Source organism: Scomber scombrus, chromosome 20 (genome assembly GCF_963691925.1).
Source record: "Scomber scombrus chromosome 20, fScoSco1.1, whole genome shotgun sequence".
Lineage (NCBI taxonomy): Eukaryota > Metazoa > Chordata > Actinopteri > Scombriformes > Scombridae > Scomber > Scomber scombrus.
The window spans coordinates 25,001,748-25,024,599 of record NC_084989.1 but is presented as its reverse complement, the minus strand read 5'-3'; the positions used below and the strand labels follow the sequence as shown (position 1 = coordinate 25,024,599).

At 40.8% G+C, this 22,852-nt stretch overlaps 2 protein-coding genes across 2 annotated transcripts in view; both read left to right on the top strand.

The window, feature by feature from the left end:
* The first annotated feature begins 1,265 nt into the window (after positions 1–1,265).
* The window catches only part of LOC134002167 (NLR family CARD domain-containing protein 3-like), a 29,668-nt gene continuing 8,081 nt past the window's right edge, over positions 1,266–22,852 (top strand). The window contains exons 1-8 of the mRNA XM_062441452.1: positions 1,266–1,423; positions 2,796–2,900; positions 3,339–3,417; positions 3,579–3,807; positions 4,086–5,886; positions 5,993–6,166; positions 8,510–8,683; positions 21,777–21,950. Of these exons, the coding sequence (XP_062297436.1) occupies positions 1,266–1,423; positions 2,796–2,900; positions 3,339–3,417; positions 3,579–3,807; positions 4,086–5,886; positions 5,993–6,166; positions 8,510–8,683; positions 21,777–21,950 (2,894 nt within the window). The remainder of the gene's footprint in view (positions 1,424–2,795; positions 2,901–3,338; positions 3,418–3,578; positions 3,808–4,085; positions 5,887–5,992; positions 6,167–8,509; positions 8,684–21,776; positions 21,951–22,852) is intronic.
* On the top strand, positions 18,403–21,673 carry LOC134002025 (NLR family CARD domain-containing protein 3-like). The gene is made up of 5 exons (XM_062441272.1): positions 18,403–18,636; positions 18,717–18,887; positions 19,128–19,206; positions 19,368–19,596; positions 19,869–21,673. The coding sequence occupies exons 1-5, from the start codon at positions 18,548–18,550 to the stop codon at positions 21,671–21,673; spliced, it is 2,373 nt and encodes a 790-aa protein (XP_062297256.1). The 5' UTR covers positions 18,403–18,547.

Sequence of the window (22,852 nt, the reverse complement as noted above, 5' to 3'; positions counted from 1 at the left end):
TTTCTGCTTTTAATCCATTTAGAGAGAATATATTAGAGGATTATGGTAAAAATGTCTAAGTGGTGTAACCATAAAAACTTTGTACCAAATAATTCAACTTGCTTAAAAACAGTAAATTGTCAATAAAACACCATATCAACTAGTTTGGCATGATCTTACATTATAACCTTATATTAAATAAAGGTAATGGAATACAATTGTTCTAAATATTACATTTACCCTGGTTACCATGGAGATCACAAACCATAAGCGCTGACTTTACGTTATCTGTGTAGTTTGCTGTTATTCTGGTTGGTTCAGTGTGTTGCTGATATGATTATTATTCTGACTTATTGCTGTAAAAATGTTATCATGCTGCATTCAAGACAAGTGGGAACTTTTGAATAGTTGACAGTCCCTCACGCTGCAGTTATTTCTGTTGTTTTCTGGACAGAATTTATCCATTTGGTCTCAATTAACGAAACAATGAAACAATCTGATTTCAGTGAGTCCTCTTTAGTTTTAGGGCACAAGAATATGAGTATAACAGCCTCTATGTTACATATAAATAATGACTTTAATTAGAGTCCTTTACAGGAAACTTACAGACTCATTAAATGTGAATATTAGGTGTTCATTAAATACTGTTTAAATGTTGATAGCGGGGAAATGATGAAATGTTATATTGAAGGCTTGAGATGCAATAAATTCCATCACAGTTGTTGCATCTCAAATAATCTGCTGCTGTTTGTTGCATAAAGTCATTTTGTGCAGAGACTCTGTAATCGCTCTCAGTCCTTCTGCCTGTCAGTGAATGTAAATCCTCCTCCATGCATCATGTGTGCTGCTCTTCACTTCACTGCAGCTTCATGACGCCATCTAGTGGACTGATAGTAGAAGTACAGCAGCTGATGGCAGCATGCTCTGCCTCACACTGCTGTCTGGCTGCATTCACACTGATATATAACAGAGAATAACAGCCAATCACAGGAGGAGCAGCTGATATTTAGGATGTGACAGGAGAAATGATGTAAAGGATGATCTGTGTTTCCTCTCCAGATGAAGGTAGAAAGTGTGTGTGACTGATGTGGATGTGACTTCAGCAGCATGGATCAGAGTGAGGACAGAGAGGAGGGAGTCCCTCCCTCTAAAAGCTCTCTGTGTGGGGAACATGACAGCCAGACCAAAGCTCAGAGGTGAGATGAGGATCTCTAACTGTCCATCACTGTTCTCCACCATCATTATTCACACTCAAAGCTCTGTGTGTGTTGTGTAGAAGCCCAGAGATGGATAGACCAGACTCTGCTGGACCTGGACCTGGACCTGGACCTGGACCTGGACCTGGACCTGGACCTGGACCTGGACCCAGCTGTGTGTCTATGAAGAGTGATCGGTCAAAGGGTCAACTCATTTATTTTAAAGAACAACGTCCGGATGCAACAAGGTAAACTGTCACTACATATTAAATGTAACTGACTCAGTTTGAAATGTTTTTATTGAAGGTTTTTATCAAACTTCTCTTTTCAGATTTGATCATAATTTATGAGAAAAACTGCAAAATCAAACATTTTTTTCAACACCGCTCCAAATATGATTTGATTGATTTTAAACAACAACGTTCATCTGATTAAAAGTAAATAGTTTTCAGTATTAAAATCAGGTTATTGGACAATATGAGTTAAAACCTGAATCAGGATAAATAGTTCTCAGTTGAATTATTAGAGATTTGGATCATTTATTGATATTTCTGATCCATAATGATCCATAATGTTGGTAATTAGATCATTTCAGTTTGTTGCTGTTTTTATTAAAACTGTTCAACAGGTTTGAAAGAAGAATTCACTTCTCAAACTATCATTTCTATTGATTGATGATCATTTTATAGTGATGATGGACAGAGATCAGTGTGAATGTTAGAGTGGGTACGAGGGCCGGGGCCCCTCATCACTGTTTACAAGAAATGTCTTTAAAACATCAGGAAACTAAAGATGAAACTTCATTGGTTGTGTTTAATGATTGCATCATTATACTTTGATATTTATTAAATATGTTGCAGCCGCTGGTTTCACCACCCAGCGAGCACGCTGACTGACCCAAAACAAACACACCCACAACCTTTTATTTACTATACTGTATTAAAATGAGCCTCCACCCAAAATGTGTCTCTGAGTATCACTCAGCTCCTGTAAGCTCATTAAAAGTTGGTAGTTTCCTTCTCAGAGACCAGCAGCTGTGGTCAGCTTGGGTTCTTGTCAGTTTCAGAGTACACTGTTAATATTAGTCTCTGACAGGATGAGCTAAAGGAAGCAGTGTGTTAACCACATCAAACAACTGCAGGAGAAGCAATAGTATCACTAACAGGCTGAAGGACTGTCAACAGAAATGTCTGCAGAACAGAGAATTATCCAGACAGCTGCTCATCATCACAGCATCTTTAATAAAGACCAAACAAACATTTTATTTACATTCATTCATTTGGCAGATGCTTTTATCCAAATGAGGTTCAATCCAAGACAGTAGATGAAGGAGAAGCCTTAGACAATAAGAACCCAACACTCATTTACCAGCAGCTGAGATTTAAGGAGTTCATGCATCTGTGTCCTCGGCTGAGTGTCAGCTTCACCCCTCCAGGTGCTGCACACTGCACTGAATACAGCTCTACTCATACAGTTAATCATGTGTAAGGTTAACAGTGAATTCATATAAAACTAGCTGGATACTACTGTGTTGTGTACAGTAGGTGTATTAAATCACTGACAGATTTAGTGTCAGTGTGTTCTGGGTGCTGAGCAGAATGTATCTTGTGTTTCTATCAGGAGGAAGCTGGACCAACCTGAACCCAGCTGTGTGTCTATGAGGAGCGATCGGTCTATGGAGCTTCCTTATAACTTCAAAGATGGACGCCACTCTGATGATCACAGGTGAGGATTTCAAACAGATAAAAACATAATGATGTTTTCATCAGACTCTTATCAAGTCTCCTGTTTTTAAACCTTTATTGACTCAGACAAAGTTCTCTGAGCAGCGTTCACACTCACACAGTCAGACACATTGACACTGGGAGCTGCCCAGTACAACCAGTCTCATACAACCACACACTGGTTGTAGCTGCCTTCAGCAGTGTGCAGTGAGGGAGGGAGAGCTTCATGGAGGGTTGGTGAGAGCTGTTGGGACTAAACCAAAGTGACTCTGAGCTGTTGATTCTCAGTGGGATCAGCAGGACTAGTAAAGCTTTACCACTACAGGGACTCATCTGATTCTCTGTTCACATCCAAATATCACTTGATGGACCTTTAGCTCATGTTTGTCTCTGTGTGGACAGACATAATGTGAGCTCATTCTTCATGATTCTTCCACAGAGTGGACCAGGAGAGCTCAGAGGTTCCCAGTGGTCAGTCTGCCCAGCAGCATCAAACACACCTGGACTCCATATTTATGGTCTGTACATGTACAACAACTACTTTTACATCTATTGTGTTCACAATCATCTCCATGCTGCACTTTGTAGACCAGTGGATTGTCAGTGTGTCCAACATGGATCTGATGTTTGCTTCATGATGTTAGTTTGATTGTGTCATTCATATATTATTCTGTTCCAGCTGCTGGAGGAGAACATCGTCACTTTTGTGAAGAACGAGCTGAAGAAGATGCAGAAGGTTCTGAGTCCAGATTACCCAGAATGCTTAGAGAGTCAGAGTGAGGACGAGGAGGTGTTGAACTGTGAGGAGAAAGAGCAGAGGAGGAGAAGCAGAGACGCATTTCTGAAGATCACACTGCACTTCCTGAGGAGAATGAAGCAGGAGGAGCTGGCTGAGCTTCTGCAGAGCAGTAAGAGGATTTTAACAGATTTAACATGATGGAGAGGAAATGGAGGCAACATGGGAGAGGTTTATATTTCAAACTCTGCTGTTAATATGCTGCACACATCTGCATCAGATCTATGAATTCTTCTGAGCTGAAAACAGTCAGAAACTGTTTGTCCACAACTGATGAGCTGAATAGATTTCATAATGAGGAAAATATAAACATCTACAGTTTAATGTTTACATTCTACCAATTTACTGTAGAATCATCTGATTGATTTCATTTGTTGTTTGTTCATTCAGGAACTCCTGCTGGCAGGTGTCGACGTAAACTCAAGTCTAACCTGAAGAAGAAGTTCCAGTGTGTGTTTGAGGGGATCGCTAAAGCAGGAAACCCAACCCTTCTGAATGAGATCTACACACCGCTCTACATCACAGAGGGAGGGACTGCAGAGGTCAATGATGAACATGAGGTCAGACAGATTGAAACAGCATCCAGGAAACCACACAGACCAGAAACATCAATCAGACAAGAAGACATCTTTAAAGCCTCACCTGGAAGAGATGAACCAATCAGAACAGTGATGACAAAGGGAGTGGCTGGCATTGGGAAAACAGTCTTAACACAGAAGTTCACTCTGGACTGGGCTGAAGACAAAGCCAACCAGGACATACACTTCACATTTCCATTCACTTTCAGAGAGCTGAATGTGCTGAAAGAGAAAAAGTACAGCTTGGTGGAACTTGTTCATCACTTCTTTACTGAAACCAAAGAAGCAGGAATCTGCAGGTTTGAAGAGTTCCAGGTTGTGTTCATCTTTGACGGTCTGGATGAGTGTCGACTTCCTCTGGACTTCCACAACACTGAGATCCTGACTGATGTTACAGAGTCCACCTCAGTGGATGTGCTGCTGACAAACCTCATCAGGGGGAAACTGCTTCCCTCTGCTCGCCTCTGGATAACCACACGACCTGCAGCAGCCAATCAGATCCCTCCTGAGTGTGTCAGCATGGTGACAGAGGTCAGAGGGTTCACTGACCCACAGAAGGAGGAGTACTTCAGGAAGAGATTCAGAGATGAGGAGCAGGCCAGCACCATCATCTCCCACATCAAGACATCACGAAGCCTTCACATCATGTGCCACATCCCAGTCTTCTGCTGGATCACTGCTACAGTTCTGGAGGATGTGTTGAAAAGCAGAGAGAGAGGAGAACTGCCCAAGACCCTGACTGAGATGTACATCCACTTCCTGGTTCTTCAGTCCAAACTGAAGAATGTCAAGTATGATGGAGGAGCTGGGACAGATCCACACTGGAGTCCAGAGAGCAGGAAGATGATTGAGTCTTTGGGAAAACTGGCTTTTGAGCAGCTGCAGAAAGGCAACCTGATCTTCTATGAATCAGACCTGACAGAGTGTGGCATCGATATCAAAGAAGCCTCAGTGTGCTCAGGAGTGTTCACACAGGTCTTTAAAGAGGAGAGAGGGCTGTACCAGGACAAGGTGTTCTGCTTCGTCCATCTGAGCCTTCAGGAGTTTCTGGCTGCTCTTCATGTCCATCTGACATTCATCAAGTCTGGAGTCAATCTGCTGGAAGAAGAACAAACAACATCCCAGAAGTCTAAAACTAAACAAGAATCTGCAGAGACACGTTTCTACCAGAGTGCTGTGGACGAGGCCTTAAAGAGTCCAAATGGACACCTGGACTTGTTCCTCCGCTTCCTCCTGGGTCTTTCACTGCAGACCAATCAGACTCTCTTACAAGGCCTGATGACACAGACAGGAAGTAGCACACAGACCAATCAGAAAACAGTTGAGTACATCAAGAAGAAGCTCAGTGAGAATGTTTCTGCAGAGAGAAGCATCAATCTGTTCCACTGTCTGAATGAACTGAATGATCATTCTCTAGTGGAGGAGATCCAACAGTACCTGAGATCAGGAAGTCTCTCCACAGATGAACTGTCTCCTGCTCAGTGGTCAGCTCTGGTCTTCATCTTACTGTCATCAGAAAAAGATCTGGATGTGTTTGACCTGAAGAAATACTCTGCTTCAGAGGAGGCTCTTCTGAGGCTGCTGCCAGTGGTCAAAGCCTCCAACAAAGCTCTGTAAGTACTCAGATAGTTTGATTTATTCATTATTACTTAAATATTCTGCTGTCTTTAAATAAGTAACTTCTTGCTTGTTTACTGTTTCTTTATATTTCCTTTCCAGGCTGAGTGGCTGTAACCTCTCAGAGAGAAGCTGTGCAGCTCTGTCCTCAGTTCTCAGCTCCCAGTCCTCTAGTCTGAGAGATCTGGACCTGAGTAACAACAACCTGCAGGATTCAGGAGTGACGCAGATTTCTGCTGGACTGGAGAGTCCACACTGTACACTGAAGACTCTCAGGTCAGGATTCATCAACCTGTTTAGTTTAGAATACACGTATAATAAAGTAAATAATCACATGTTCTTGTTTTCTTCATCTGTCTACCAAAAGGTGAAATAAATAAACAAATGAAGCAGTTTGTGACCAAAAAGGTGAAGGCTGAAGCATTTGCTCATAACACCGACCCTTTTTACATGAGTCTTTAGAGTAGATCCCAATGTACATAACAAACACAAAACATTTATAACCTGTTCAACTGATGAACATTTCAAATCTGACTTACTTCAGAGGATAAACATTAAACCTGTGTAGGATTGTCTCTGTTGATGTGATTTGTCAAACCAGTTTTTTCTAAACTTCAGCAGCAGAGAATTATTTTCTATGCAGATTTTTATTGTTTTCTTTTGTTTTTGTTCTTGAATTATTAAACACCACTGATGATTTTACAGATTTGGCTAACATCTCATTGTACCGGTCTGTAAATTGAACAGTCATGTGATAATTAGCAGATAACTACACTGACCTCACATATCATGGCATTTAAATGAGCTGTTGCAGGATAATTTCATGTAGTTTCTGTCTTATACACCACAGTAATCAAGAATCAAGATACTAGTTGAACATTTTGAAAGTCTAATTTCTTGCCTGTTTATGTCCTACTTTTCCACCTTCAGCAACACAGTGATGCTTTTAAAAAGGTGTCCAACCATCACAGTGTTTTTTGGCCAACCAGTGGTTCCACTCGATGAATCTGAGCTTCATCTTCAGAGCTGTGGGTGTTCGGTTCCCTCTGGAGGCGTATCTGTTCTCCTTATAAGTACGCCAGGCTCTCTCAGTGTGTATGAGATGCTGTATGTAGATGCTCAAAGTGTCTCTGATGGTTGACTTGATAATGGATGTAAACAACCTGCCAATGTTTTGATTTTGAGCCTCAAAATGACTAAAACAGAATTTAAGTGAACCAGATAAAGTAGAACATCCTTAAGAATACTGCACCTATAATAATGAGTTCTTCACTTATTCTTATTTTACAGTGTCAAGAATCAAGTCAGACTGATTTTATATTATTCTCAATGATTTCACACGACTCAGAGAAAATGCTCCAATGTGTTTAGTAGCATTTACTTTTAGCATCATTAGGCTACCGTAGCTGCTCCTCCTACTTCAGGCTTTCAGTGTAGAGACCTGAGGTCAACCTGCTCCTCTCCTCATCTCCTACTGCTGACTGTGAGAAGCTGTTAGTTCACTAACTAGAACATCAAGGTTAATGATCCACACGCTGACGTTACATCATTGACGTGTAAATAAGTGATGTTTGTTTGTGTGTAGGTGTGCAGCATCGTGTCGTTCCTGGTAAGATGCCACACACACTTTCTAGTTTTATGTAGAGTGAAGTTCTCCCACACTTTACACGATTTGGGTCGGACCGTTTTCTCCTCCTCTGCCGATACCGGCTCCGCTCAGCTCCGTCTGAGACTATCCATTTGATCGATTCATTGTTGCAGCCCTAGATCATTCATATATTATTTGTTCCTGTTTTTAATGAATTTCTTTATTATTGTGTTGAAATATAAAAAGTGACATTAAACTCGTTGAGTGGTGTGAAGACATTATTATCAGGCCTCAATAAGCAGGCAAGAAATGAGACTCTGAAAATGTTCAATGAGTAACTTGATTGTTGATGATGAAGTTGTATTTCTCTGTAATTAGTCATTTATGGAGGCTACAATAAAAAATGGACATTTAGTACATTTGGTCCAAAGTTGGACTGATAGTTGAGAATGTAAATGGTTAAAAATGTTGTTCAGTTTACTGGCCTGCAGAAGTTAGACAGAAACTAGTTGGTCATTATTTGCTAATGATCAGCTACTTTCCATCAAATGAGCAGAGCTGTAAAATGAAGAGTTCCCCACATTTCTTCTAAATGTGTGTAAAAACCGTTGGAGCTGCACAGCCAAGTATTCACAGGGATCCTCCAGCAGCAGTTTCAGGCTAAAGAGCAGACTAGTCTGTCTGGTGGAGACTTTGATGAACCTCTGTGAAGTCACATTTTATATCAGGAGTTTTAAAAAACCTGAAAAGTTGACACAGCACTGTGATAAAAGTGCGTCTTTATTCTTCCTTTTGGCAAAAGCTTCACTCTTCATAAACACATTAGAATGTTTTGAACATTGGGATCACAATGACGAGGTAAAAACATGCTGCTGAATCTTCCCATCTGGCTGGATGCTCAACTTTCTGGAGCTCCCTGATTCACTTCATCTTTTAGTGAGTTAGTTTGGAGACAGTTTGTTGTTGTATGTGACTGCACACAGCAGTACTCTCACACTGTGTGACATGTGTGTTGTTTTGTGTGTTTGCAGCCTGTCAGGATGTCTGATCACAGAGGAAGGCTGTGCTTCTCTGGCCTCAGCTCTGCGCTCCAACCCCTCCCATCTGAAAGAGCTGGACCTGAGCTACAATCATCCAGGAGACTCAGGAGAGAAGCTTCTGTCTGCTGGACTGGAGGATCCACACTGGAGACTGGACACTCTCAGGTATGGACAGACAATGTGTGATAGAGGAGGAAGAGCTGGAAACATTTTCTCTGTCAGAGCTGGTCACAGATCTCAACTGAATCTTTGACTTTTTCTTCTTTCTAACTGAAGTTTCCTGTAAATGTTGAAAGTTAAACCTGATTAGATTCAATCAGGGTTTCAGAAGGATTGGGATAGTGGATTCAGATTGGATCAAAGTGTATGAAAGCCCAACCCCACATTAGAACAGAATAATAAAACAGTAGACTAGAGCCATGTAACGCCCATGTTAGCATGCTGAAAGAGAACATGCTGCTCTGACCCCCCTCCTCCTTTCAGCCTGCAGCCTGCTGGAGTCCGATGGTTGACACCAGGTCTGAGGAAGTGTAAGTGTGCTTTTATTTTTTATTTTATTGTGGAAAAAAAAAAAGAATTAAAAACAGAAAAAACTAAACAAACAGAGACAAGAAGCATAAAGTCAACATTCAGACTAAAAACCAGAACAGAACAACAAAAACACCACAAAAAATGAAAGAACTCAACAAATAAAAAGTCATAAAACATTATATGTTTACACAGTCACGGCATGGGGACCTCTTGCAGTATGGGTCCCCATGAGGGAAACCCTTTCAAGTCACTTAAGGAGCTGTTTTAAGGTGCCTGTGAAGTTTTTAGCATTGGCCCACAATGTTTTTCAGTCGATGTGTGTGTGTGTGTGTCTGTGTGTGTGTGTGTGTGTGTGGAGTGCTCCATCGCGCCCCCTAACTTCTTGGGGACAGTATAGCAACCGCTTCTTCACACACACATTATTCCATATATGGTAGGGAACCGCCCACTTCAAGTCCCCATTAAGAAGGCTTTTATTAGCGAATACATTTTCAGTGTATAACATAGCAAGCCATTCGGTGGATAAGGAGCACGGTATTTTGCAGAGGATACCAGCTGATGAGCTTATCATTTTTGCACTGCAGCAAAAGTGAAGCACAATGTAAGCATGTATGTATTTGTATGATAAACCAGCATTACTGGTCAGTCCGAAAAGTAAGGTAATTAGCATAAGCTAGCGGGATAGCTAGCTGTAATGAGCTACAAAGGCTGAACTTATCCTTCTGACATTTTACTTTGTCTTATTTTGACATGTTTACATGTATGCATGACAATAAGTTAATGCAAACCAAACAGAGTTTTAGATTAGTAAACCATTTGCTGTAGGAGTAATATTGATACTAAAATATCACTGATATACTACTGATAATATTTGAGTTTAATATGTAAATGCCAATGTGATGTTTATATGATGAATTCAGAATTAGCATTGTAGTTACATTCAAGTTACTTAAAAAAACATTTTAAAAAACCAAACATATAACCTATTGACCAAAGTGCTTCATAGATAAATTGAGAAAGGCTCCAGTTATATAATAATAATAAAAAGTCATATTAAAAAATAAATAAAAGCAGAATAAATTGGCGAATGACTTTAAAAAACAAAAGTACAGCCAACAGACTGAAATACTAGAACTCAGACAAAACGACGAACCGCTATTTTTCAGTGACTTCCTTTGCCATGCTTTTAATTTGAAACTGCGCAGGAAGTGTTCTTTACATTACCGTAGCTTGCCTTTGGTGTCTGTGCCGACATAGCGGACGGTAATGAGGTGCTTAATGTGCAGTAGAAGTGTACTGGAAGTGTTGGTAAGTCTGTAAAATACACTAAATGAAAACCATACGACATTTATGCATTGTGAAGAAACATTTGTCACGTGGCTTTCTCACGAGCTAATAAGCATTACTAGCATACTTCCACGTGTTAGCTTTCCAGCAGCAGTTGCAGTCAGTCATGCACTTGAACTGCTGAGGCGCTTTTCCAGTTAAACAAATATAACAAGTATACACATGTACAGCTAATGTAGTTTTCAATAATACACTCGACGTTCATGTAAAGTTGGAAAAAACCAAAAAGTGTCACAAAATATCCACAGAATTGGATGATTGAAACTACATTGGCTGGACATGTGTAGACACGCAGCTACTTGACATGTTACAGTTACACCGGGTCAGGAGAGTTCATGTCAGATGCTCTGTGTTGTGTTTAAGTGTCTGTCAGAATGAGAGCTCTTCAATTATTATTATTATTTAGCTTTAGAAGTATCTGTCTGTGTGTGTCTGTGTGTGTGTGTGTTACAGTGTGTGTGTGTATTTGTGTGTGTGTTATAGTGTGTGTGTGTGTCTGTGTGTGTGTGTTATAGTGTGTGTGTCTGTGTGTGTGTGTGTGTGTGTGTTACAGTGTGTGTGTGTGTGTTACAGTGTGTGTGTGTGTTACAGTGTGTGTGTGTGTTACAGTGTGTGTGTCTGTGTTTTTGTGTGTGTGTGTGTGTGTGCCTGTGTTAAAGTGTGTGTGTATCTGTGTGTGTGTTACATTGTGTGTGTGTTACAATGTGTGTGTGTGTGTGTTACAGTGTGTGTGTGTGTCTGTGTGTGTATTTGTGTGTGTCTGTCTGTGTGTGTCTGTGTGTGCATTTGTGTGTGTCTGTCTCTGTGTGTGTCTGTCTCTGTGTGTGTGTGTTATAGTGTGTTTATCTGTGTGTGTGTGTGTGTCTGTTTCTTTCTGTGTTTGTGTGTGTGTTACAGTGTGTGTGTGTGTGTTACAGTGTGTGTGTGTGTGTGTCTGTGTGTGTGTGTGTGTGTATCTGTGTGTATGTGTTACAGTGTGTGTGTGTATCTGTGTGTGTGTGTGTATTTGTGTCTGTGTTACAGTGTGTGTGTGTGTATTTGTGTGTGTGTTACAGTGTGTGTGTGTATCTGTGTATGTGTTACTGTGTGTGTGTGTGTGTGTGTGTGTGTATTTGTGTGTGTGTTACTGTGTGTGTGTGTGTGTGTGTGTGTGTGTTATAGTGTGTGTGTGTGTGTGTATCTTTATGTGTTATAGTGTGTGTGTTTATCTGTGTGTACGTGTTACAGTGTGTGTGTATCTGTGTTTGTGTGTGTATCTGTTTGTGTGTGTATTTGTGTTTGTCTGTATTTGTGTATGTGTTACAGCATGTTTGTTACTGTGTTTGTGTGTGTGTAATTGTGTGTGTGTGTGTGTTACAGTGTGTGTGTTTTTGTGTATCTGTGTATGTGTTACAGCATGTGTGTTACAGTGTGTGTGTGTGTGTAATTGTGTGTGTGTGTGTGTTACAGTGTGTGTGTTTTTGTGTATCTGTGTATGTGTTACAGTGTGTGTGTGTATCTGTGTGTATGTGTGTGTGTGTGTGCGTGTCCTACTGAGGATGAAGATGATGTCATCATAGATCAATAACCTGATTTGAGTCGCGTCGGCCATCTTGGACAGTTATGTTCGGCTGCTCCGCTCGGAACAAACACTTTATTCAGTCGACCCGCTTTCTACATCTGACCACGAAACCTGAACCAACAAGTAGCAGCGTAACATATTTCTGCTCTACAACCGTACATACTATCATTTAAACACAAGTAACCTTTAGTCATTATTATTATTAATGAAATCAAACAGAACTACCACATCAGCTCTTCCTCTTTTGTCTTCTTCTTCCTGGTGTTTGAGGTAGAAGCCGAAAGAAGCTTTTTCTGTTTGAGTTGTTTCTGTTGTCCTCAAGTCAAGGAAGGAAGGGAGGAAGAAGGAAGGAAAGGAGGAAGGAAAGAAGGAAGGAAGGAAAGAAGGACAGAGGAAAGAAGGAGGGAAGGAAGGTAGGAATAAGGGAGGAAAGAAGAAGGAGGGAGGGAGGAAGGAAAGGAAGAGTGAAGGGTTAAACACAGACTACTAAATGTTCACAAACTGCTGATTCAGAATTAATGCTGCAGCTCTGTGAGAAGAGTTATTTGTGTGTTTCCTCCTGAATGAAACACATCTATCCAACCTGTAACTGTAGTTTGTCCAAGTGGTGTTGCCGTACATTACTGTCCAAGATGGCCGACTCAACCGCGCATGTGCGACTCACATCGGGTTAGAAACAGATGATAGATCAATAACTCATCAATAACTGATCAATTACTGATTCAACAACTGATCAATAGCTGATCAATAACTCATCAATAACTCATCAATAACTCACCAATAGCTGATCAATAACTCATCAATAACTCATCAATAGCTGATCAATAACTGATCAATAACTCATCAATAACTCATCAATAACTGATCAATAACTCATCAATAACTCATCAATAACTGATCAATAACTTATCATTAACTGATCAATAGCTGATCAATAACTCATCAATAACTGATCAATAGCTGATCAATAACTGATCAATAACTGCAGCTGTATTGTGTCTCCTTCTCTTCATCAGATTTCTATGAACTCAAACTGGATCCAAACACAATGAACAGAAACCTCAAACTGTCTGATAACAACAGGAAGGTGACACGTGTGGAGGAGGATCAGTCATATCCTGATCATCCAGACAGATTTGATGATGTCTGGTCTCAGCTGCTGAGTAGAAATGTTCTGACTGGTCGATGTTACTGGGAGGTCGAGAGGAGAGGAGACGTTCATATATCAGTGAGTTACAGAAGAATCAGAAGGAAAGGAATCAGTGATGACTGTTTGTTTGGATATAACGATCAGTCCTGGAGTCTGTTCTGCTCTGATGTTCTTGGTTACTGTGTCCATCACAATAAGAGACAAACATCCATCTCCTCCTCCTCCTCCTCCTCCTCCTCCTCCTCCTCCTCCTCCTCCTCCTCCTCCTCCTCCTCCTCCTCTAACAGAGTAGCAGTGTATGTGGACTGTCCTGCTGGCACTCTGTCCTTCTACAGAGTCTCCTCTGACACACTGATCCACCTCCACACCTTCAACACCACATTCACTGATCCTCTGTATGCTGGGTTTGGGTTCTACTGGCCTGGTTCTGGTTCCTCAGTGTCTCTGTGTGGTCTGTAGGAAGGAGAGTCTCCTCCTGTCAGAGAAACGTTCTCATGTTATTTAGCACCAACCTGATCTCTCACTGGTTGTAAATAGAGTTTCTAAAGCCAACATGGTTTCCACATGACTGACAGTTAGTTAGTCAGTCACATATATCCACATTTAAAAAGCTGTAAAACAGAAGCTGATTTTCTCAGAGCAGATATCTCAGTCTGTTAGAGGACTGTTTGGAGGTTCGGAGGTCGTGGCTTTGATCCTTATGAGTCTCAGTCAATGTTCAAGTCCAACACCCAAAGTGAAACTCAGAAGCTCTCAGAGAGAAAACCACCAGCGGCTCAAAGTTTACTGAAACGTCAAGTTGTGACCGAGCTTTTTAAACATGTTGGAAGAGTTTAGCCACTAACTATAACACACATAATGACAGTAAGTATCTGCTGGCCTAGAGAGGAACTTTGGTCTTTCTCCTCTTATTTGGTTTTTTGGGCTTCTTGTTCAATGACTTGTTTTTTTAATCATATAGTGGATTCAGAAACCAACATGTTTTTATGTGTGTCTCTACTGGATGTGCATGTACAGCTGTCAATCAACATGATGATTCATACATTCATTCATTCATAGCTTTGTCTATAAAATGTCAGAAAATAGTGAAAATATTGTTTTTTTTTATTATTTTACTGTTTAGTTTTAACTTGTTTTTACAGTTTAATATTTAGTTTTTATGTAAATCACATTGAATTGACCCAGTGTATGAAATGTGCTATAAATAAAGCTGTCTTGCCTAAAACGCTGGTTATAATCTCACAGAGTCAAAGGCAGCGTCTTTAAATGTCTCATTGTGTCTGAACTAAAGTCCAGAACATCAAATATTCAGTTTATTATCATGTCAGACAAAGAAAAGCTTTAAAATGACTAAAATGATGATGAAGTGCTGATTAAGTGTTGATGGATAATCAATGAATGGACTAATAGTTGCAGCTCTGGCTGTATGTGAACAGAATATTAGAGGATAAACAGCTGACAGTTTAGCGCCTTACTAAATATCCACAATAAAAAGCTCATTTACAGGATAATTCATCTGTTTCTAATCTTTTCATGTTTTCTTATTTGCTGTTTTTGTGTTTTTACCAAGTAAAGTTGATCATTTGTATGTTTGTGTTACTCAGGCAGAAATAAATGTAACTGCTGTATCACCTGTTATGTTCAATAAAAAAAGGCTGATCAATAATAATAGAAGCTTTCATTTGATCTCTTTATTGTCACATTCAGAAAAATGTCCCTCTAATAATAATCTGAACATTATTAATAGTTCTATAATTCATTCAGTTTATTTATCCATTTATTAATGAATCATTAACATTTATATCTATAAAAGGAGCCTTATTGTAAAGTACAGTTGATTTATCAGTTACTAATATTGACACTGGGTTACATCACGTCATTCACCCAAAAAAGGATTAGATCAATAAATCTGTAATCTGTTCATTAAACTGACAGCATGCAGTTTATCTTTCTACCACCAGATGGCGCCAAAGATCCATAAATGAAGAGTTAACATTCATGTAATATTAATGCATCAATAAGCTAAACTTCTTCCTCGGAGTTGTCTCACAGGTAATCTGGACCTTCAATGTGCTTCTCTCTCCTCTCCTTCCTCTCCTTCCTCTCTCCTCTCTCTCCTCTCCTTCCTCTCTCTCCTCTCCTTCCTCTCTCTCCTCTCTCTCCTCTCCTTCCTCTCTCTCCTCTCCTTCCTCTCTCTCCTCTCTCTCCTCTCCTTCCTCTCTCTCTCCTCTCCTTCCTCTCTCCTCTCTCTCCTCTCCTCTCCTTCCTCTCTCTCCTCTCCTCTCTCTCCTTCCTCTCTCTCCTCCTCTCTCTCCTTCCTCTCTCTCCTTCATCTCTCTCCTCTCTCCTCTCCTTCCTCTCTCTTCTCCTTCCTCTCTCTCCTCTCCTTGCTCTCCCTCTCCTCTCCTTCCTCTCTCCTCTCCTTCCTCTCTCCTTCCTCTCTCTCCTCTCCTTCCTCTCTCTCCTCTCCTTCCTCTCCTTCCTCTCCTCTCCTTCCTCTCTCTCCTCTCCTTCCTCTCCTCCTCTCCTTCCTCTCTCTCCTCAGTCCTCAGAGAACAATTACACTCTTTTTATACGATGCTCGTTTATTATTTGTCCTCCAAATGTGCCTTAAATGAAGCATACATGCAAACTCAGGTGTACTTCCCCCACAGTAGCATATACACACCAGCTGTTTTCTGTTCTCTGATAAAACTAAATACTACATTCTCCCACCTTAAAGTAAAATCTCTATGAACATGGTTGTAAATCTACTGAAGTCTTGCCAGAAGTTTTCTTTTCACCATGTAGTGATTAGCAGGCTCATATTTATCACTTCCTTCACCTTATTCACTATGAAGTATTTATGAGGAAGCATCCAGACTTTCTTCTAGTTGATGTTACAAATCAAATCCAATAGGACATAACATATGGAATATATAGAGACAATATGTTTCTGAAACAAAGGGATCAGAGTCATCAGCCAGCTCCTCCCTCTTCCTCTTCACACTTTACTTTCACTTTCTCTGACATCGTGCTGCAGATACTTTTCTCCGTCTGAAGGTAATGTAACCGACAGTTTCTGTGTTTTTACACTTTAATGTCTCTTTGTTCGTGTTGTTAGTGCTGACTGCTGTTAGTTTAGCTCCTCACAAACAGCACAAATCTGCACTTTGGTTGTTAAAAATGAACTCAAACTAACGGCTGCAACCTTTCCGCCATCTTGTGATTTAGGGATGAGTGTGGAGCATTTCAAGCAGTTCACACACCTGACATTTGTCACGCTGAGCAGTGATAGATCCCACCGCACAGACATTAATATATAATATATGAACAGCGAGGCGGAGGCACATTTCTCTGCTGAGTTCACAGCTGTCCCGAGTCAGCGACCCACCAGCCAATCAGAACACAGTATTTCTTGTTGCTGGGTAGATTCTGAACATTCTAAGTTGTTTTTTCCCGCTGCGAGCACGTTCTCATGCACGAGACTGTGTACTGTAGCCGCTATCTACACACACACACACACACACACACACACACACACACACACACACACACACACACACACACACACACACACACACACACACACACACACACACACACACACACACACACACACACATACACGTTTTTACTACCTTGTGGGGACCCCTGACTGGGTTCCACCCTTTCTAAAGGGTATAGAGACGTTATTTTAACTCCATAATTCAATTTGAACCAAAAAATAACTTGAAATATCAATAACTCTCACATACATTTGACCCATTTTTACATGTTAGAGCAGTAAAAACCTAAATACTTTATAATTTGAACTTTGTAAATGTTTGAACAGGAGAACAGCTGTGAGTGTGTGTGTCTACAGCTGAATATAGACTGTTTCTATTGATACTACAGGACTGATGTGGAGCCAGCAGGGGGGTGAGGGGCTTCACTTCTTTTATTCAATAAATACTGTAGTATTCACAAAGACAGCACTCATCTTATTGACACTCCTCCAACATGAACTAGTGTCGCTTCTTGATGGAAACGTGTCATCAAATGTGTTGAAGCTCTTTATTGAGACTCACTCATTTAGTTTGAAACTCTTTATGAGTTTTTTGGAAGGATCCATCTGCTTTTATAACTTATAGTACATTCACTACAGTACTGTACTGAAGTACAATCTGCAGTACTTGTACTTCCTTTTCCTGTTACTTTATACTTCCTCTCCACTACATTACAGAGGAGATATTTGACTTTTTACTCCACTACATTTTTCCACAGCTATGATTCAGATTTGAAATGTAAAAAGAAATGATCCGTCTATAAAATATGATAAAGTGTGAAGTTAGCCTCAGACATCAGTGTCTTCAGTATAACATCACAGCATCAATAAAAACAGATCCATCAATCAAATGATCATCATTATAAAAGTGAGCATATAGAGTAACACTCACTGTTATTGATGAAACTACATAAAAACAGTTAAAAGTAGCTCCAACATAAAGCTCTACATGTTAATGCATCACACTCAGTTACTGTTGATACTTAATGTACATTTACTTCCAATAACACTTGTGTACATTATGGATGCAGGACTTTTACTAGTAATAGAGTATGTTTACAGGATGCTATTTGTACTTTAACTGAAGTCAATGATGTGAATCCTTCCAAATGCTTTTATAAGTCATGTGAGAACTGTGGGAAGTCCTTCATGCTGCTTTTAGACGTCAAAGTACAAACTGTAATCTTTGGTCTTTGTTTGCATGTTCCAGGTCTAGATGCTGTTATCAAGAGTTATTAAACAGTGTAAACATCTGAATTACAAGCTTTCAGTAGTAAATGACTCAAATGCAACAACAACAATGTTATACTAAAAAACTTCAATGAATGAATCAGCTGGAAGAATATGAGTATAACAGCCTCTATGTTACATATAAATAATGACTTTAATTAGAGTCCTTTACAGGAAACTTACAGACTCATTAAATGTGAATATTAGGTGTTCATTAAATAATGTTTAAATGTTGATAGAGGGGAAATGATGAAATGTTATATTGAAGGCTTGAGATGCAATAAATTCCATCACAGTTGTTGCATCTCAAATAATCTGCTGCTGTTTGTTGCATAAAGTCATTTTGTGCAGAGACTCTGTAGTCGCTCTCAGTCCTTCTGCCTGTCAGTGAATGTAAATCCTCCTCCATGCATCATGTGTGCTGCTCTTCACTTCACTGCAGCTTCATGGCGCCATCTAGTGGACTGATAGTAGAAGTACAGCAGCTGATGGCAGCTTCCTCTGCCTCACACTGCTGTCTGGCTGCATTCAAACTGATATATAACAGAGAATAACAGCCAATCACAGGAGGAGCAGCTGATATTTAGGATGTGACAGGAGAAATGATGTAAAGGATGATCTGTGTTTCCTCTCCAGATGAAGGTAGAAAGTGTGTGTGACTGATGTGGATGTGACTTCAGCAGCATGGATCAGAGTGAGGACAGAGAGGAGGGAGTCCCTCCCTCTAAAAGCTCTCTGTGTGGGGAACATGACAGCCAGACCAAAGCTCAGAGGTGAGATGAGGATCTCTAACTGTCCATCACTGTTCTCCACCATCATTATTCACACTCAAAGCTCTGTGTGTGTTGTGTAGAAGAACAAGGAGTCAGCACAGACCAGACTCTGCTGGACCTGGACCTGGACCTGGACCTGGACCTGGACCTGGACCTGGACCTGGACCTGGACCCAGCTGTGTCTCTATGAAGAGTGATCGGTCAAAGGGTCAACTCATTTTTTTTAAAGAACAACGTCCGGATGCAACAAGGTAAACTGTCACTAAATATTAAATGTAACTGACTCAGTTTGAAATGTTTTTATTGAAGGTTTTTATCAAACTTCTCTTTTCAGATTTGATCAGAGCTGTTGGACTAGTAAAGCTTTACCACTACAGGGACTCATCTGATTCTCTGTTCACATCCAAATATCACTTGATGGACCTTTAGCTTGTGTTTGTCTCTGTGTGGACAGACATAATGTGAGCTCATTCTTCATGATTCCTCCACAGAGTGGACCAGGAGAGCTCAGAGGTTTCCAGTGGTCAGTCTGCCCAGCAGCATCAAACACACCTGGACTCCACATTTATGGTCTGTACATGTACAACAACTACTTTTACATCTATTGTGTTCACAATCATCTCCATGCTGCACTTTGTAGACCAGTGGATTGTCAGTGTGTCCAACATGGATCTGATGTTTGCTTCATGATGTTAGTTTGATTGTGTCATTCATATATTATTCTGTTCCAGCTGCTGGAGGAGAACATCGTCACTTTTGTGAAGAACGAGCTGAAGAAGATGCAGAAGGTCCTGAGTCCAGATTACCCAGAATGCTTAGAGAGTCAGCGGGAGGATGAGGAGGTGTTGGACGGTGAGGAGGAAGAGCAGAGGAGGCGAAGCAGAGACGCATTTCTGAAGATCACACTGCACTTCCTGAGGAGAATGAAGCAGGAGGATCTGGCTGACTGTCTGCAGAGCAGTAAGAAGATTTTAACAGATTTAACATGATGGAGAGGAAATGGAGGCAACATAGGAGAGGTTTATATTTCAAACTCTGCTGTTAATATGATGCATACATCTGCATCAGATCTATGAACTCTTCTGAGCTGAAAAGAAACTGTTTGTCCACAACTGATGAGCTGAATAGATTTCATAGTGAGGAAAATATAAACATCTACAGTTTAATGTTTACATTCTACCAATTTACTGTAGAATCATCTGATTGATTTCATTTGTTGTTTGTTCATTCAGGAACTCCTGCTGGCAGGTGTCGACGTAAACTCAAGTCTAACCTGCAGAAAAAGTTCCAGTGTCTGTTTGAGGGGATTGCTAAAGCAGGAAACCCAACCCTTCTGAATCAGATCTACACACCGCTCTACATCACAGAGGGAGGGACTGCAGAGGTCAATGCTGAACATGAGATCAGACAGATTGAAACAGCATCCAGGAAACCAGACAGACCAGAAACAACAATCAGACATGAAGACATCTTTAAAGCCTCACCTGGAAGAGATGAACCAATCAGAACAGTGATGACAAAGGGAGTGGCTGGCATTGGAAAAACAGTCTTAACACAGAAGTTCACTCTGGACTGGGCTGAAGACAAAGCCAACCAGGACATACACTTCACATTTCCATTCACTTTCAGAGAGCTGAATGTGCTGAAAGAGAAAAAGTACAGCTTGGTGGAACTTGTTCATCACTTCTTTACTGAAACCAAAGAAGCAGGAATCTGCAGGTTTGAAGAGTTCCAGGTTGTGTTCATCTTTGACGGTCTGGATGAGTGTCGACTTCCTCTGGACTTCCTCAACAATAAGAACCTGACTGATGTTACAGAGTCCACCTCAGTGGATGTGCTGCTGACAAACCTCATCAGGGGGAAACTGCTTCCCTCTGCTCGCCTCTGGATAACCACACGACCTGCAGCAGCCAATCAGATCCCTCCTTGGTGTGTTGACATGGTGACAGAGGTCAGAGGGTTCACTGACCCACAGAAGGAGGAGTACTTCAGGAAGAGATTCAGAGATGAGGAGCAGGCCAGCACCATCATCTCCCACATCAAGATATCACGAAGCCTTCACATCATGTGCCACATCCCAGTCTTCTGCTGGATCACTGCTACAGTTCTGCAGGATATGTTGAAAAGCAGAAAGGGAGGAGAGCTGCCCAAGACCCTGACTGAGATGTACATCCACTTCCTGGTGCTTCAGGCCAAACTGAAGAATGTCAAATATGATGGAAGAGCCGAGACAGATCCACACTGGAGTCCAGAGAGCAGGAAGATGATTGAGTCTCTGGGAAAACTGGCTTTTGAGCAGCTGCAGAAAGGCAACCTGATCTTCTATGAATCAGATCTGACAGAGTGTGGCATCAATATCAGAGCAGCCTCAGTGTGCTCAGGAGTGTTCACAGAGGTCTTTAAAGAGGAGAGAGGGCTGTACCAGGACAAGGTGTTCTGCTTCGTCCATCTGAGTGTCCAGGAGTTTCTGGCTGCTCTTCATGTCCATCTGACATTCATCAAGTCTGGAGTCAATCTGCTGGAAGAACAACAAACAACATCCCAAAAGTCTGAAACTAAACAAGAATCTGCAGAGACATGTTTCTACCAGAGTGCTGTGGACAGGGCCTTAAAGAGTCCAAATGGACACCTGGACTTGTTCCTCCGCTTCCTCCTGGGTCTTTCACTGCAGACCAATCAGACTCTCCTACGAGGTCTGCTGACACATACAGGAAGTAGCTCACAGACCAATCAGGAAACAGTCAAGTACATCAAAAAGAAGATCAGTGAGAATGTGTCTGCAGAGAGAAGCATCAATCTGTTCCACTGTCTGAATGAACTGAATGATCGTTCTCTAGTGGAGGAGATCCAACAGTACCTGAGATCAGGAAGTCTCTCCACAGATAAACTGTCTCCTGCTCAGTGGTCAGCTCTGATCTTCATCTTACTGTCATCAGAAAAAGATCTGGACGTGTTTGACCTGAAGAAATACTCTGCTTCAGAGGAGGCTCTTCTGAGGCTGCTGCCAGTGGTGAAAGCCTCCAACAAAGCTCTGTAAGTACACAGATAGTTTGATTTATTCATTATTACTTAAATATTCTGCTGTCTTTAAAATTAGTAACTTCTTGCTTGTTTACTGTTTCTTTATATTTCCTTTCCAGGCTGAGTAACTGTAACCTCTCAGAGAGAAGCTGTGCAGCTCTGTCCTCAGTTCTCAGCTCCCAGTCCTCTAGTCTGAGAGATCTGGACCTGAGTAACAACAACCTGCAGGATTCAGGAGTGAAGCAGCTTTCTGCTGGACTGGAGAGTCCACACTGTGAACTGAAAACTCTCAGGTCAGGATTCATCAACCTGTTTAGTTTAGAATACACGTATAATAAAGTAAATAATCACGTTCTTGTTTTCTTCATCTGTCAACCAAAAGGTGAAATAAATAATCAAATGAAGCAGTTTCTGACCAAAAAGGTGAAGGCTGAAGCATTTGCTCATAACACCGACCCTTTTTACATGAGTCTTTAGATTAGATCCCAATGTACATAACAAACACAAAACATTTATAACCTGTTCAACTGATGAACATTTCAAATCTGACTTACTTCAGAGGATAAACATTAAACCTGTGTAGGATTGTCAAACCAGTTTTTTCTAAACTTCAGCAGCAGAGAATTATTTTCTATGCAGATTTTTTATTGTTTTCTTTTGTTTTTGTTGTTGAATTATTAAACACCACTGATGATTTCACAGATTTGGCTAACATGTCATTGTACCGGTCTGTAAATTGAACAGTCATGTGATAATTATAATTGCCTTATGTCCTACTTTTACACCTTCAGTAACACAGTGATGCTTTTAAAAAGGCGTCCAACCATCACAGTGATTTTTGGCCAACCAGTGGTTCCACTCGATGAATCTGAGCTTCATCTTCAGAGCTGTGGGTGTTCGGTTCCCTCTGGAGCCGTATCAGTTCTCCTTATAAGTACGCCAGGCTCTCTCAGTGTGTATGAGACGCTGTCTGTAGATGCTCAAAGTGTCTCTGATGGTTGACTTGATAATGGATGTAAACAACCTGCCAATGTTTTGATTTTGAGCCTCAAAATGACTAAAAAAGAATTTAAGTGAACCAGATAAAGTAGAATATCCTTAAGAATACTGCACCTATAATAATGAGTTCTTTACTTATTCTTATTTTACAGTGTCAAGAATCAAGTCAGACTGATTTTATATTATTCTCAATGAT